Source organism: Rhagoletis pomonella, unplaced genomic scaffold (genome assembly GCF_013731165.1).
Source record: "Rhagoletis pomonella isolate Grant_MI unplaced genomic scaffold, Rhpom_1.0 Rhpom_scaffold_00002, whole genome shotgun sequence".
NCBI classification, from domain to species: domain Eukaryota; kingdom Metazoa; phylum Arthropoda; class Insecta; order Diptera; family Tephritidae; genus Rhagoletis; species Rhagoletis pomonella.
In genome coordinates this window covers 58276136-58290952 of record NW_023458556.1, presented here as the reverse complement: position 1 = coordinate 58290952, position 14817 = coordinate 58276136, and the positions used below count along the sequence as shown (strand labels likewise).

Below are 14817 nucleotides of genomic sequence, written 5' to 3'. Positions count from 1 at the left end.
GTTTATTAATGTGAACACGAAGAGTAGGCGTAAACGACTTAGTAGAGTGGATGGAGAAATAGGGCTGCCAAATTATTGCCAAGGCAAACGTGGCACTTATGGTTAAGGGTAGATTTCTGGACGTCGTACGTACACGTATTGTTTGTAAGTGTCGTTTTGTCTTATGTCGTAAAGTTTTTAAGAAATGTTTAGGGGATTTAAACCACAACGAACCTTGTTTTAACTAAGTGAAAAATAATAATATGACTTTTGTGGTCCATTTAGAACCCTTTCAATAAAAATATTTAAGTCTTACGACATAAAACAATACGACACTAACGACACCTTTGTAAGTACTCCATACATATATGTGGAGTTACATACTTCAATCAATTTCTTAGACATCAGTTCATTGTAACTACTCTATATAACTACTCTCACACCTCTCATTATAACCCAGCAATAGGTATTATTTACTTAAACCCTTCTCCCCTCTCACAGCTACGTTTCTGAGTTACTATTCGCACGGAGATATCCCGTTATGTTTACTGGTGATACGGGTGTCGGTAAATCTGTATTAGCAATTTCCGTGCTCAAGAAATTGCAAAAAGGTAACGTAGTGCCGGTACTTTTAAACTTTTCCGCACAAACGGGTAGCGCACGTACGCAAGAAATGGTCGAAGCGCAATTAGAGCGAAGAAAACGTACACAACTCAGCGCACCATTCGGAAAAATGGTTATCGTTTTCATAGACGATGTAAATATGCCTAAACTGGATACATATGGCAGTCAACCGGCAATCGAGTTATTGAGGTAATGAGTGAGAACGTAAGCTGTAGAGTTTAAGAGTTGCTTTTTCTCATTCGTGATATCCCGCAGGCAATTTCTCGACTTCAAAGGTTTATACGATCGCGAGAAACTCTTCTGGAAAGAAATCTTGGACGTAGTGCTGGGCTGTGCTTGTGCTCCACCAGGTGGTGGCCGAAACCCCTTGACGCCACGGTGAGTAAACACTACGTATGTATATGTTTATGTGGGATAAATATTATTAAAATATTTTTAGTTATGTGCGTCACTTTGCGCTCTTCTCCCTGCCCAAACCGAATAATGAGACATTGACGACTATATTCGCTGGCATACTAACAGGGTGTGTATGAAGAGCCTGTATAATTTTTTTCGTACCCTCAGTACATCATATAGTCACATTACTGTTTGTATGTCTACCCCTTAGCTTCTTAGACACATTCTCCACCGTTATACGCCCGCTTGCCTTACCTATAGTCAACGCTTGTGTCGACGTTTACTCGCGCATCGCCAATGAAATGTTGCCCACGCCTGACAAGTCTCACTACATATTCAATTTGCGTGATTTATCCAAATGCGTACAGGGTATTTTGCAAGCCAAGAATACTCATTATAATCAAGAAATTCAGGTGTTGCGTCTCTTCCTCCACGAAACGACACGCGTCTTTCACGATCGTCTTATCAATGATGAGGATAAGGGCCTGTTCAATAATATCATGTACGAAGTTTGTCTCAAGCATTTCAGACGTGAAGTATCGAAGCGAGATGAACCGCCAATACTGTTTGGAGATTTTATGATTTTTGGAAAGTCGAAAAATGAACGCATCTATGAAGAGATCAGTGACCACAAGAAGTTGGAAAGCATTTTGAATGATTACATTGAGGATTACAACTCGATAACGGGTAAGAGTATGCGTTTGATACTCTTTCAGGATGCGCTCGAACATACGGTGCGTTTGGCGCGCTTGCTGCGTAGCGATCGTGGTTATGGCTTGCTAGTTGGTGTGGCCGGCATGGGTAAGCAATCGCTGACACGCTTAGCTTCACATGTTAACGAGTATAAGTGCCTGCAAATCGAGTTGAAGCGAAATTATGATATAAACGCATTCCATGAGGATCTGAGAGTCATCTACCGATTTGCAGGGGTGAGTTGCAAGAGTTAAACGAATCTGTCAGGCATAAACTTCGATCTACTCATATGTTGCAGATCGAAGACAATCCCGTCGTCTTTTTAATGATCGACACACAAATAGTGGAGGAAGAATTCTTGGAGGATATAAACAATATGCTTAATTCGGGCGAAGTACCAAATCTCTTTGAGGGCGACGACTATGAGAAGATTATATTGGACGCACGGGAAGCATGCAATGCAGCAATGGCTGGGGTAATTTTTTGGATTGATTGTATTTGTATGTAAAACTCATTGCTAACTTGTGTCTCGTATAGGGTTGCAGTCGTGATGAAATCTATAAGTTCTTCATCAATCGTGTACGCAATAATCTGCATGTAGTGCTCTCTATGAGTCCAGTGGGAGATGCTTTCCGGCGACGTTGTCGCATGTTTCCGTCTTTGGTAAATTGCACTACCATCGATTGGTTCTCCAACTGGCCGACCGAAGCATTGTATTCTGTGGCTCTGGGCGTGCTGCAAGATATAGCGCGTGACAATAACGATCGTATAGCTTTGGCTAGCACCACCGTATTTATGCATAAGGTAAATGGATATCAAAATTATAACTTTGCCCATCAGCAAGGGTTCAGTTTATGGGTAGCTGAAACAGTGAAGCCAAGCACAAAACATCGAGCAAGCTTCTTAAAAGTGACACGCATATTTAGTTATTCCACATAAATACACGAGTTACGGCTGATAAATCACGATCTATGGTACTAAATTATGGCACATCGTCTAGTAACTATTATCGCTGATAGCGGTTAGGCTATGATCTCTTAAGGTGGTTTTTCCTAATAACGGTAACTGCTGTGTTATAGCGAAAATCGCTGCGAGCCGAGGCCAAAGTTTCGCGGGCAGCAGATATGAGTCCTGAAAATCTACTAAAGCCACCTGTGATCTGTTCACAGGTTGCTAAATCCCAGTCTAGCAAAAGCGGGGTAGTCTAAGAAGAAGTGTTGAGATAATTCCAACTCGTCGCCGTACATGCAGGTGCGAGATTCCGCATTGAGTACACCAGCCAGAATTGAGAGGTTTAGTTTTGTGAGACAAAGGAGATCCCTAGACCGTCCCTAGTTCACCCCAGGCCTGAACGACCTTGTAGTGCTACATGCCCTGGTATCTTCCCGCGTTCGGTGAGTTGACCATTGGGATCAACTTGTCAAATAACTTTAACTTACAGGCATCTAACCCTAATTTATTTTTCATGCAAATATAGGTTCGAGTATTTTTTATGAAGTGTAAAGTAAAATATTTTGTGATATTACTTTTCATTTTGTGAATTTGGTGCAAGGTCTAATAAAGTTATATCTTGGATTTATTAATGCAATATATACATATCAATGAAGGATGTAATTAAGTAACTTAACAACTTATTCCGAATTTTTATTGTAATAGTTTAAATTTCAAATTTAATTTTGCGCTTTCCTTTTTGCGAATCTTTCTATTATCCTTTCAGTGTCAATTTCAATATCTAAGTGTACGCGTAAAAGTGCTAGACCTGCAATGGGAGTTGGCTTCATGCTTTATACTGTAATTCTTCAATAGCAAACTATCTATTTAGCAGTAAATCTTAGGTCATTTCCCTTCTTCTCTTGACCAGCTTTTGACACATATTTTCTTCCTACTTATATATTTTTTTCATAGACCGTCGAAGAGGCATCAGTACGCTATTACAAAGAAATGAAACGGCATTACTATACCACACCTAGCAGCTATTTGGAACTGCTTAAACTGTATCAGAACTTATTAAAGGTTAAATCCGATGAGATAATCGCCAAACGAAAACGTATTTCTAATGGCTTGAATAAAATACTGGAGACCAACGATGTTGTAAGTCCCTTTCTACTGCCTATTTCTCACTCACACTCTCACTTTCTCACACTTCCATCTTTCTGCCTCTATGCCACCTACATATTTCACTCATTCCTTATAGATCGCTGTCATGCAAAAAGAGTTAGAAATTATGGTACCACAACTGGATGAAAAGTCGGCGATTATGAAACAATTGGTGGATCGTCTCAACGCCGATACCAAACAAGCGGATCAGGTGAAAGAGGGCGTATTGCGCGATGAAACTGTAGCTAAGGAGAAGGCTGCCGTCTGCCAAGTGATATCTGATGATGCTAACAAAGATTTGGAAATCGCTATGCCAGCTCTACGCGAAGCAGACGCAGCATTGAATGGCTTAACGAAAGCAGACATCAATGAGTTGAAATCCTTCACCACGCCACCCGCACTGGTACAGTTCACCATGGAAGCGGTGTGCATTTTGATGGGATCTAAGTATGAAACGCAGTTCACCAAGAAGCGGGCGTTTATGTGTAATGAGTTTAAATTTATATTTTTAGAACCGATTGGGCCTCAGCTAAACGTATAATGGCTGATGTGAATTTTCTGAAGCGGCTGTTTGAGTACGACAAGGAACACATCAAGGAGGATGTGCTCAAGAAGCTAAAGAAATATATTGAACACAAGGACTTTTTGCCTGCGGTAGATAATGCATTTAAACTTCGTTCAATTTTTATTTTATTTTTATTTATTTTACTCCCATATTTCGTTTTAGAAATTGGAAAAAGTATCGAAAGTCGCATCCTCTGTTTGCATGTGGGTGATCGCTATGGATAAATTCTCAAAGGTCTACAAAGTAGTCGAGCCAAAGTTGAAGCGCAAGGAAGCGGCAGATGCCGAACTGAAGGACATTATGACCGTACTCAAGCAAAAACAAAAAGAATTGGCGGCTGTTGAAGCTAAAATTCAGGCACTACAAGAAGACTTGGAGGAGAAAAATCGGGAATTCAAAACCATACAGGATGCTGTCGACTTAACATATGGTCGCATCAATCGCGCTGGTCGCCTAACCTCCGCTCTATCTGAGGAAGAAATACGCTGGAAGGAAACTGTGACGGTAGGTAATTTTTAAAACTCTAAGGGCCGTTTTCTCAAGTAGGTTGTAAAATGTATGTGGCCTTAAAACTGAGATTTTGTACTAAAACAACATATGTACCATTTAACCAAATTTATGTAATTCTACCTACCTTAAGATGCTGACGGAGGATTTGAAAAGTGTACCAGGTGACGTTTTGGTTTCCGCCGCTTGTGTCGCTTATTTGGGTGCTTTTTCGACCCAGTATCGCGATGAGATGTGCGCACAATGGGTGGCCAAGTGTCAGGAGCATAAAATACCATCAAGCGGTGAGTTCCTCTTAGTCAAAGTGCTCGGGGATTCATATGAAATGCGCCAATGGACCATGGATGGTTTGCCCAAGGACACAGTTTCGATTGAGAATGGTCTCTATGCGACACGTGCACTACGTTGGCCGCTTATGATCGATCCGCAGGAGCAGGTATACGTTGAAGATTATCAGATCTTAAACTACGTATTATAAACTTGCGCTCCGCTAACCTTGCAGGCTAATCGCTGGATTCGCAACAAGGAAAGGGCAAACGGCCTGATTGTATGTAAGATGACGGATGGTAGTTTATTGCGTACACTTGAAAACGCTGTGCGCCAGGGATTTCCAGTGCTACTGGAGGATATAGACGAGAACATTGATCCCTCTATACGACCTATCCTTCAGCGTGAAACTTACGTTTTTGAGGGTCGCGTCTATTTGAAGCTGGGCGATGTGGTCATTGACTATGATCCACATTTTAAACTGTATATGACTACGAAATTGGCGAATCCACATTATTTACCAGAAATTTGTATCAATGTGACGCTGGTGAACTTTTTGGTAACAGAAAGTGGGCTCGAGGATCAGCTGTTGTCGTAAGTTGAAACTTTTCAGCGTATAATCGAAAACTACTGGACTGATGGTTTTCAAATTGGAATGACATGTTTAAGCATGTTTCTTTACAGCAAAAATTCTAATTTTCTAAACCGTAATTGTAATCATTCCCACCTTGGGCATTTAAAGAACTAAGCACATTTGATTGTGTCATGTTCCAAATTTTGGGTTGAGAAGATAATCGTTCCCGAAGGTTTTACCAGTCCGCGATTCGGATATAATTAGTTCTGGGGTTTTCTCCACAAGCCCATAAAATCTACAGTCCGTGTCTACAGAAAGCGCGATTTTAGTCAATGATACCTTAACTTGCAGTATCCGGTCAGTTAATCAGTAAGAGTTCTAAGGCCCTCCCGGTTAAGTTCAAGAAGTCTTTTGAAGTTTCCTGGAAGAATTTATGAATTTCTTTGATTGTCTCCTTTGGGCAAGTGGGCAGCAATCCGAAATTCTTCCCAGCTCCTAGTATCTGTGCGGTCTATCCGTTAGATGTGCCGCAGAATAACTCTCACAACCATGCAAGCGCTTTTGTGCTCCACGTTTTGCGAGACGGTCAGTTCTTTAGTTGCGTTTTTCCCCTTCATGTCTCGAGGCCTACCACAGCAACACTCTACTGTGGACTCCTGGACGGTTTAAAGGACAAGTGTGTCTATCCAACATAATATTTGTGCCGGCCAGACTTCTGCCTGGAGCATGGCTGCGTACGTACATAAAGGCAAACTTTTCTGGAATCTTGGTCCAAGTTCGCCTGTGCCAGTACTCCCGTCATCCAACTTCGATCCATTTGCAACCATACTTGGAACCCTTTCTTTATCATAAAGAATATCACTTCCCTTTCAGGAATTCTGACATTGTAGGACTTATAGAATGGCTTGAAAACCTCCAAGTGACCCCAAAGATCCCCACTTTGCATACTGATTATATTGGGCAGCAATAGAGAGATCCAGGAGGCCTCCTTTTTAATCAGAATAGACAGTGGAATGCCTAGAATGACACTAAGGTCATCCGTGAGACAGGTGCGCATAGCTCCTGGGATGGCCACGCAAACCAAGTGGTGTAGTTGCTTAAGGTGGCATCCTCACCTACTTGCTTTGGGCCTGACCTGGCGGGATTTGCGACCTAATTGAAAGCCCAATACGTTAGTTAGGGTGATACCATGAAATCTTTGATAGGCATAAAGTGCCAGATGTTCCAATTGATACTTCGCCTCTTCTGAGAACTCAATTTCTCTCTCTACCAAGATGGGTATGGTCAAATTGACTTTCCTTTTCTTGACGAATGGGGCAATGGTGGACTTCAGTGGGTTTATTGACAATCCATTTGTAGCACATCAGTCTGGTGTATGTATAATAGTATGTGTCCGTAATTTCTCAACCAATTACAACGAAATTTGCCACACCTGTTGCAGACTTTCCAAGGATGGTCATAAGATTAAAGTTATTTCTGTTATACATCAAGGGACGTGGTAACTCTTACCATATTAGACAGGAGAATCACCAAATATATAGAGGAAAGAGTAAGGAAGGCCAACGTTGGATCATACACCTGCAAACAAGCGGTCGGAATCAAGTGGGGGTTAACACCCCTCGTATTACACATTGGCTTTACACTTCAGAGGGAAGGTATATGGAATACTTGTATGTTGGCCAGCAACTTAAAAGGGAAGATACCTTAAACACTGAGTAAGGTCCAAAGCAGAGCGTTGCTCTGCATTTCCGTTGCCTTAGGGAACACCACAAACAAAGCGCTAGAAGTGTTAACCAATTTGCCCACAATGAATCTGGTAGGGAAATACGTAGCCGCCACTTCAGCCTTCAGACTAAAAAGTATGGTGCTATGGAAAAAGCGGCGGTTCGGCCACGCTTTCATACGTTACACTATGGGAAGTTGTGACCAAGAAATCAGATACTCCCCCTTTAAATCGACCTTCGATAAGATCTTTAAGACGAACATCCCGTCAAGAGGAGAATGGCAAACACCAGGACCATGGAGAAAGGGGAATTGAATTATTACACGGATGGATTCAGTCTAGACAATAGGGTTGGCAGGACTGGAATTATCCGTTCAAATTCCGGACTTCTGCAGTGTTTATCAGGCAGAAGTTTAACGCCCTATTTCAGAATTCGTTTCAAAAACGCCCTATCTCAGCTGCCGATTCAAAAACGCCCTATATCAGCATATTTTCAATACATTTTGAAGTGAGATAGGGCGTTTTTGAACCGAATTTTTAAATAGGGTGTTTTTCAATTAAATTCTGAAATAGAGCGTTCTTGAAAAGTTTTTTGATATAGAGCGTTTTCGAACTGGCTGCCGAGATAGGTCGATCTTCCACTCAGCCATCGATCCCGCCCATCCAAGAAGAGTTTTCATATAAACTGCTCTCTTTTATAGATCTTAGTAGCTCCATTTACCATTTTCTTTTCGTGCAGTGACATTGTGGCCATTGAACTGCCTGCAATGGAGATTCAGCGCAATGATCTGATTGTGAAGATTAACACAGACAAGCAACAGTTATTGGCGTTGGAGGATAAGGTGCTCAAGCTGCTCTACAATTCGCAAGGTAATATTTTGGATGACGAGGAGCTTGTGGAAACGCTAAATGACGCCAAGGTAATTGCTTTTCGACATCAGCTGCTCAAACATATCTCTTTACTAATAACTCTTGGCCAGGAAACCTCACTTATTATTGCAACACGTCTCATCGATACCGAAGAAACGGAAAAACTCATTACGGCCACGCGTGAAAAGTATCGTTCACTGGCTTCCCGTGGTGCCATACTCTATTTTGTGGTAGCTGGCCTAGCCGATGTGGATCCCATGTATCAATACAGTTTGAAATACTTTTCACAAGTATTCTGTAATGTTATACGCCTGGAACATCCTAAGCAAAGTATCGAGGAACGCATAGCACAGCTGAAACTGGACGAGTTGAAAACGATTTTCGAAAATGTCTCACGCGGTCTATTCGAAAATCACAAAATCATATTCAGCTTTCTGCTAGCGACGGCAATTGAGAAACAAGAAGGCCGCATTTCTCAAACCGATATGAATTTCTTGACCCGCGGCAGAGTGGGGGCTGTGCCCTTCAAACCTAAGCCGGACGATTGCTTGCTAACCGACGAGGACTGGGAAACATGCATTTTTCTGGAAACTGAATTTCCCGCTTATTTTGGCGGCTTTACTGCTGCGCTTGGCAAGCCTTTCTTTTTGCAAATACTCAACACGAAGGAGGTGAGATGTGACTATGCGTGGAAGCGTTTATGTGATTCTAAATTCCTTGGTTGTTTTGATAAGTAGGTCTTCAACTTCTCTTATTCGAGAGCAACAGCTGTGGACACATGGAACAAACGACTTACCATTTTTCATAAACTTATGTTTATACGCGTATTCCGGCGTGAGCGTTTTCTGCTGCACGTGGTGCTGTATTTAACCGCTACCGTAGGCAAATACTTCACCGAAACATCAGCAACAGGCAGTCAGTTGAAAACTGTGTATGTATAAATAAATTAAATTTAATGCAGCTCATACTCTTCACAATTCTGAACATCTCGCTTCTTCTTCTAGTTTCAATGACACCAACAACCTAACGCCTATGGTCTTCGTGCTCTCTACAGGCTCAGATCCCATGGCCGCTTTTCTCAAGTTCGCCGATGAAATGAAATATATGGATAAGTTCTATTCGATCTCACTCGGTCAAGGACAAGGTCCGATAGCTGAGAGCTTGATCGAAAAGAGTTTGCGTCTGGGTCACTGGGTATTCTTGCAGAACTGCCATTTGGCCACATCTTGGATGCGTCAAATGGAAGCCATTGTGCGCAACATTACTTTGGGCATCAGCAAAGCGCATGATGATTTTCGTCTCTTTCTCTCCTCTATGCCAACAAAGAGTTTTCCCATCAGTGTACTGCAAAACTCCGTCAAGCTAACAAATGAGCCGCCCAAGGGCATCAAAGCCAATGTATTGGGCGGACTTAACGATTTGGAGAAAAACTTCTTCGAGAAGCATGTATTGCGCGAGAAATGGCGTGCCATTGTGTTTGGGCTGTGCATGTTTCATGCAGTCATCCTAGAGCGACGCAAATTCGGACCGCTCGGCTGGAATATCTTGTACGAGTTCAATGAAAGTGATCGTGATTGTGGCCTCAAAACGTTGGATTTCTTTATCGAACGACAGAAGGTAGATGAAATTCCGTGGGATGCAATATTCTATATAAATGGTGAAATAACGTGGGGTGGACGTGTCACCGACTATTGGGATCAACGTTGCTTGAAGACAGTATTGAAAACATTCTCGTCGCCACAGATCATTGAACCAGATTACAAATACTCACGCGGTGATCCCTACTATCGTGATCCACAAAAACTAACTGTGCAGGAATATATACAGTATGTACAGAAATTCCCGACTATAGAAGATCCGGAGATTTTCGGCATGAATCAAAATGCAAATATTGTATTTCAAACAAAGGAGACGAACTTCTTTATAACAACGCTGTTACTGGGACAGCCACGCGCAGCGGCGGATGAGGGGCAGGCGGCGGAAAACGAGAATGCACTGGAGGTTATTCGCTCCGTACAAAGCGTGCTGATTACAAAAATCAAGCGTGACGAGCTTCACGAATCGCTTAGAGTTGTAAGTAAATATGCGTACAAGTAACAAATTTCATTTCAATCAAAATTAATTTATTTATTTGCCTTTCCACCTCCGTCCAGCTGGATGCCAAAGGTCAACTACCTTCCTTAACCACAGTGCTTGTGCAAGAGATCGATCGTTACAACATCAGCCTACGCGTCTTACACGATAGTCTAGTAAATCTATCAAAGGCCATTAAAGGGCTCGTCGTAATGTCCGACGAGCTAGAGGAAGTATTTAAAGCACTGCTCACCAATGTTGTGCCTAATTTATGGGCCAAAAAGAGCTTTCTCTCCATCAAGTCGCTGCCAAATTACATTGCTGATTTCCAGCGTCGCGTCGAATTCATACAAAACTGGACACGCAACGGTGGCCCACGTTCATATTGGATAAGTGGTTTTTACTTTCCGCAATCCTTTCTAACCGGCATGCTTCAGACGCATGCGCGCAAACGTGTGCTCCCAATCGATTCGCTTAAAATAGATTTTAAAGTCTACGATCTGGTTATCATACAACAGTTGGTTTTTGAGCGGCACGCCAGCGGCAAGGATGTAAATTTGAACGCGCACTCTCGTTATTTTGTGCTTTCACTTAAAATATCTTCTATCTCATTTTAGGTTAAAGATCTTTACGGTAGTCTACCAGAGTCGAATGACTCTGGCGTCAATGTGCATGGCATTTTCATTGAGGCCGCGCGTTGGGACTCACAACGTGGTGGACTCTGTGATGCGAAACATGGCGAACTATTTAGTCGCTTACCGGTTATACGTTTCATACCATGCATTAGCCTAGATCCGGGCGAGCGCTACGAGGCACCACTCTACAAGACACAAGCACGTTCTGGCGTGCTATCGACGACGGGTCACTCAACAAATTTCATACTCTCTATATTGCTGGAAAGCCGAAATTCGCCTGACTTTTGGATTTTGCGTGGCACTGCATTGGTTTCTGGCGTTGCTGATAATATTTCGTAAAATGCCTATGTGCGAGTGTATGCTTTTGTTTATAACGAACTTAATTAATTTAATAAAAATAATTAGAATATAATGCAGTTTTATTCAGCAACTCTTCTTCTTCTTTTTTTCATTGTTCAGCATTTTACGTAAGTCATTTAGTCCTCTTTCATGTCAATAACATCTCCATTCGTATTGGAATTTGGCGAACGATTGTTTGCACCATCTACCTCATCCATCATGCGTTGCAACAGTATCTCATCGTCAGGATCGATTGGTGCTACAAAAATATCGCGCACAGCACGAAATTTGCCTGCGTTGAATAGATGTTCATTCTCCAAGCGAAAATAATTCCAAATATAGCGTCTGTGTGTGCGCGTATAATTAAATTTGTTTTCGTGATATACATAATTGTGCTTGAAATATATTACCTGAACATCTCCAGCGCGCTGGCGATTGTATTGCAATGGAATACCGTCACATAGTTTCGCTGGTATATGTACAGTTTAAGCGCCCAAAATATGCGACAGAAAAAGTTTTCAATAATTGCAAAGTAATAGAAGCTCTGAAAGAAAGCAAGTATGCCGAATTAGTAAAGGAAAGACGGTTTTGAATGACTTAATTTCCATTGGATAATATATTTTGACTCCGTTTTCCCTCTTGTCCCTTTCCTAGCCTCGGTGAAAGAACCATTGAGGACATCTGTGTACTTAGTTCGCGTTTTGCAGCAAAAATATTCCAACGCTAGTTCGAAGATGTCTGGCATGCTTAGTTTTATGGGAACAATTATGCCTTTAGCTCATATTTATGTATGTACCTTATTATAAGTAAGAAAGATATATCAAAAGCTTTGAAATTATGTACATAGTATGTACATTAGAACGCGCCACCTTACAAGCAAACAAGAAAAGTTCGCCGTAAGCCTCTGAGTCTAAAGAATTTTTGCAAGGCAATCTTGAGAAACAATTTTTTTACCGGAAACCAAGGGCTTTTCGGTGACTCCTATATTCAGCAATAAATTTGTTTAACAGTTCGACTTCTTTACACTGTAACCGACCAAGCGATTTTGGCCGAGTCCAAAAGGACACGACAGCGGTTTCTCTTATGTGCCAACCGCCACCAATTGGAAATGCCAAATGAAGCAAATTCCTTCACCACCTGGTCTTCGTCTTCTTATGTTACCAACATCGCGATCCGCGTTGCACACTTTCAGAACTGGAGCATTTCTTGCCATTCGAACGACATAACCTTGCCTGCGTAGTCGCTGGATTTTAATGGGTTGCACTATGTCTATATCGTCGCTAGACACGAATAAAGACGCAGAAAGGGAATCGCAAAAAAAAATTTCCGAAAAAACATGCGTGAAAAAACTTCAGCGAAGTAAGACGCGTCAGCCTAGTTGACGCTGAAGAAAGATGCGTAAACATGGATTTATACATGGCCATTTCAGCATCATTCCACAAAAATTCTTTGGGGACTTTACATACTGTTACACCTGCGAACATGGTTGACCGCGAACTATGTTAAGAGTGTTTTTTTTTTGTGCCTCCTTTTTCGCGGTCAAATTTTTAGCTTATTGTTAAATCGCGTGCGGTATTCGCCATCGCGAACGCTCATGTTTTATCTAGATATATAAATATTTAGTTGGACACTAATATAGCCCTTCACTTTCTTTTATCAGAGCAACACGCTCAACATAGTTCATGTGCTTTTCACTCACCGCCGGATAGAGCAATTGATCCCTCAGAAATATATTTTCGCCGCTAAACTTCTTGAACACTCCAAAATCCATAATCATATCCCAAGTAAGACAGTAAACAGTCTGCACAATATTTGCGACAATGAAGAACCAAACAAAGGGATTATCAAAGTAATATTCATAAGAGTCTACAAAAAAAACAAAAAAAGTAATCATATTTATACAATTTACAAAGCATTTTAGTGTACGTACAGCGCGTGGTGGCCATGAGGAAACCGAACAATGATACAAAAAACGACATCGAGTACTTGCCCGCATTCACGATGAACGGGAAAACCAAACCCGTATCACGATATCGTCTCAAACACTGAGCAAACCGAAACCAAGCCGGTAGCACCAAAACAACTGAGAAAAGTACTTGATTGCCCCTCACACATGCAATTGGTTCGCGCGCGTCATCCATATTTAAATTTGTGCAGTAGAAATAAATCATATGTGCAAAATCAGCAAGACAGTAGGCGAGTGAGTTGAGCTGATCGCCGAGCCAAAAATCTGCAAAACCAACATAGAAAAATGGCGCTGCCATGACACGACCCTGTAAGACGAGATTTTCACTTAGCATTTTTTCCCAGCACCAATTCACTACATATATACACTCTTCGAAAACATACCGCAACTTTGAGTAACCATTTACGTGCCGAATAATTGCAAATCGGTAATGGATTCACTAGGAAGGTTATCATTGCTATGAGTAGCGCCAAGGGGAAGACATAACGCGATATTTTCAGGTAACTAAAATGTATGTACGCAAGTAAGGTGATCGTAACCACTACCGCCAATGCGACAGCCATTTCCATTACATGTGCCGCTGTCAGATATTGTCGAGGATCCAATTCAAAAATAAGCACATGATTGACACCCGCCTTGCGCCACCCATGAATGTTGATGCTAATTAACGCTAAGTAAATAGCAACGGAATAGGGTGCGCGAAAGAGTCGAACTAAGGCATCCCAATCATTTGCGCTCAGCTTTGTCATGAACACTGAAATATTTACATACATATGTATGTAAGCATCCGCGTATGAGAGATTCTAATTTGCAGGAAATTTTTGCAAACGACTTACGTGAAATGGCAAGCGCTGAAAGTAGCACAACAAGTGCGCCCAAATAGAGACCAACACGGAAGGAAGTCCATGGATGTTTTATATCTTCAAGTGGGGGTACACGTAAACGTTTCATAGCACGCTGACGATCGCCACCTTCTAAATGTTTCGTTACCACATCCTCCGTCTCATGAATTAGATTCATTATCTCACGATTGGTATGGAAAAAACTTGAGTTTACATTAGAATCGAACCACTGCTTGCCTCTGGTATTGCGCAGCAACTAAAAGTGGGCAAGCAATAAGTTTTGCTTTAACTCCAACACCAAAATACATACATATGTATGTATGCATTTACACACCTTATCGTGCTTCTTCAGTATCTTTCTAAATCCAGTATGATTTAGTGATTGATAGTTTTGTAACAGCACCAAACAGAGATACAGTTCACTAAAAGCGAAACGAAAGTCTTTAGTTTTGCGTCGTGGTAGTATTGTCGAGAAATCTATGATCGAAATACGTCCACGCTGTTCTGCGGCATTCAGTGACTTTTTCAATTCTGTTTTCAATGCAACATGTTTACGTTTGGCCTCTGCCAGTTTTTCGGCAAAAAATGTATTGACTTTTTGCAATTCCATGTCGCAGCGCTCAAAGAATTTATCATCGATGACCGCATAGTAGGACTGAACTGCACG

At 41.6% G+C, this 14817-nt stretch overlaps 2 protein-coding genes across 2 annotated transcripts in view; one reads left to right on the top strand and one right to left on the bottom strand.

Moving 5' to 3' along the window:
- The window catches only part of LOC118754010 (dynein heavy chain 6, axonemal), a 27187-nt gene extending 15754 nt beyond the window's left edge, over positions 1-11433 (top strand). The window contains 18 exon segments of the mRNA XM_036488883.1: positions 481-792; positions 859-981; positions 1043-1126; positions 1211-1928; positions 1991-2167; positions 2230-2496; positions 3598-3783; positions 3887-4236; positions 4302-4443; positions 4517-4858; positions 4995-5297; positions 5364-5722; positions 8165-8345; positions 8406-8966; positions 9033-9226; positions 9300-10368; positions 10449-10919; positions 10986-11433. Coding sequence (XP_036344776.1) covers positions 481-792; positions 859-981; positions 1043-1126; positions 1211-1928; positions 1991-2167; positions 2230-2496; positions 3598-3783; positions 3887-4236; positions 4302-4443; positions 4517-4858; positions 4995-5297; positions 5364-5722; positions 8165-8345; positions 8406-8966; positions 9033-9226; positions 9300-10368; positions 10449-10919; positions 10986-11342 — 6196 coding nt within the window. The 3' untranslated portion in view covers positions 11343-11433.
- LOC118753999 (xenotropic and polytropic retrovirus receptor 1 homolog) overlaps positions 11395-14817 on the bottom strand; it is a 3756-nt gene continuing 333 nt past the window's right edge. The window contains exons 2-8 of the mRNA XM_036488874.1: positions 14485-14810; positions 14145-14406; positions 13692-14062; positions 13273-13615; positions 13042-13208; positions 11753-11886; positions 11395-11687 (exon numbers count right to left, since the gene is read on the bottom strand). Of these exons, the coding sequence (XP_036344767.1) occupies positions 11480-11687; positions 11753-11886; positions 13042-13208; positions 13273-13615; positions 13692-14062; positions 14145-14406; positions 14485-14810 (1811 nt within the window). The 3' untranslated portion in view covers positions 11395-11479. The remainder of the gene's footprint in view (positions 11688-11752; positions 11887-13041; positions 13209-13272; positions 13616-13691; positions 14063-14144; positions 14407-14484; positions 14811-14817) is intronic.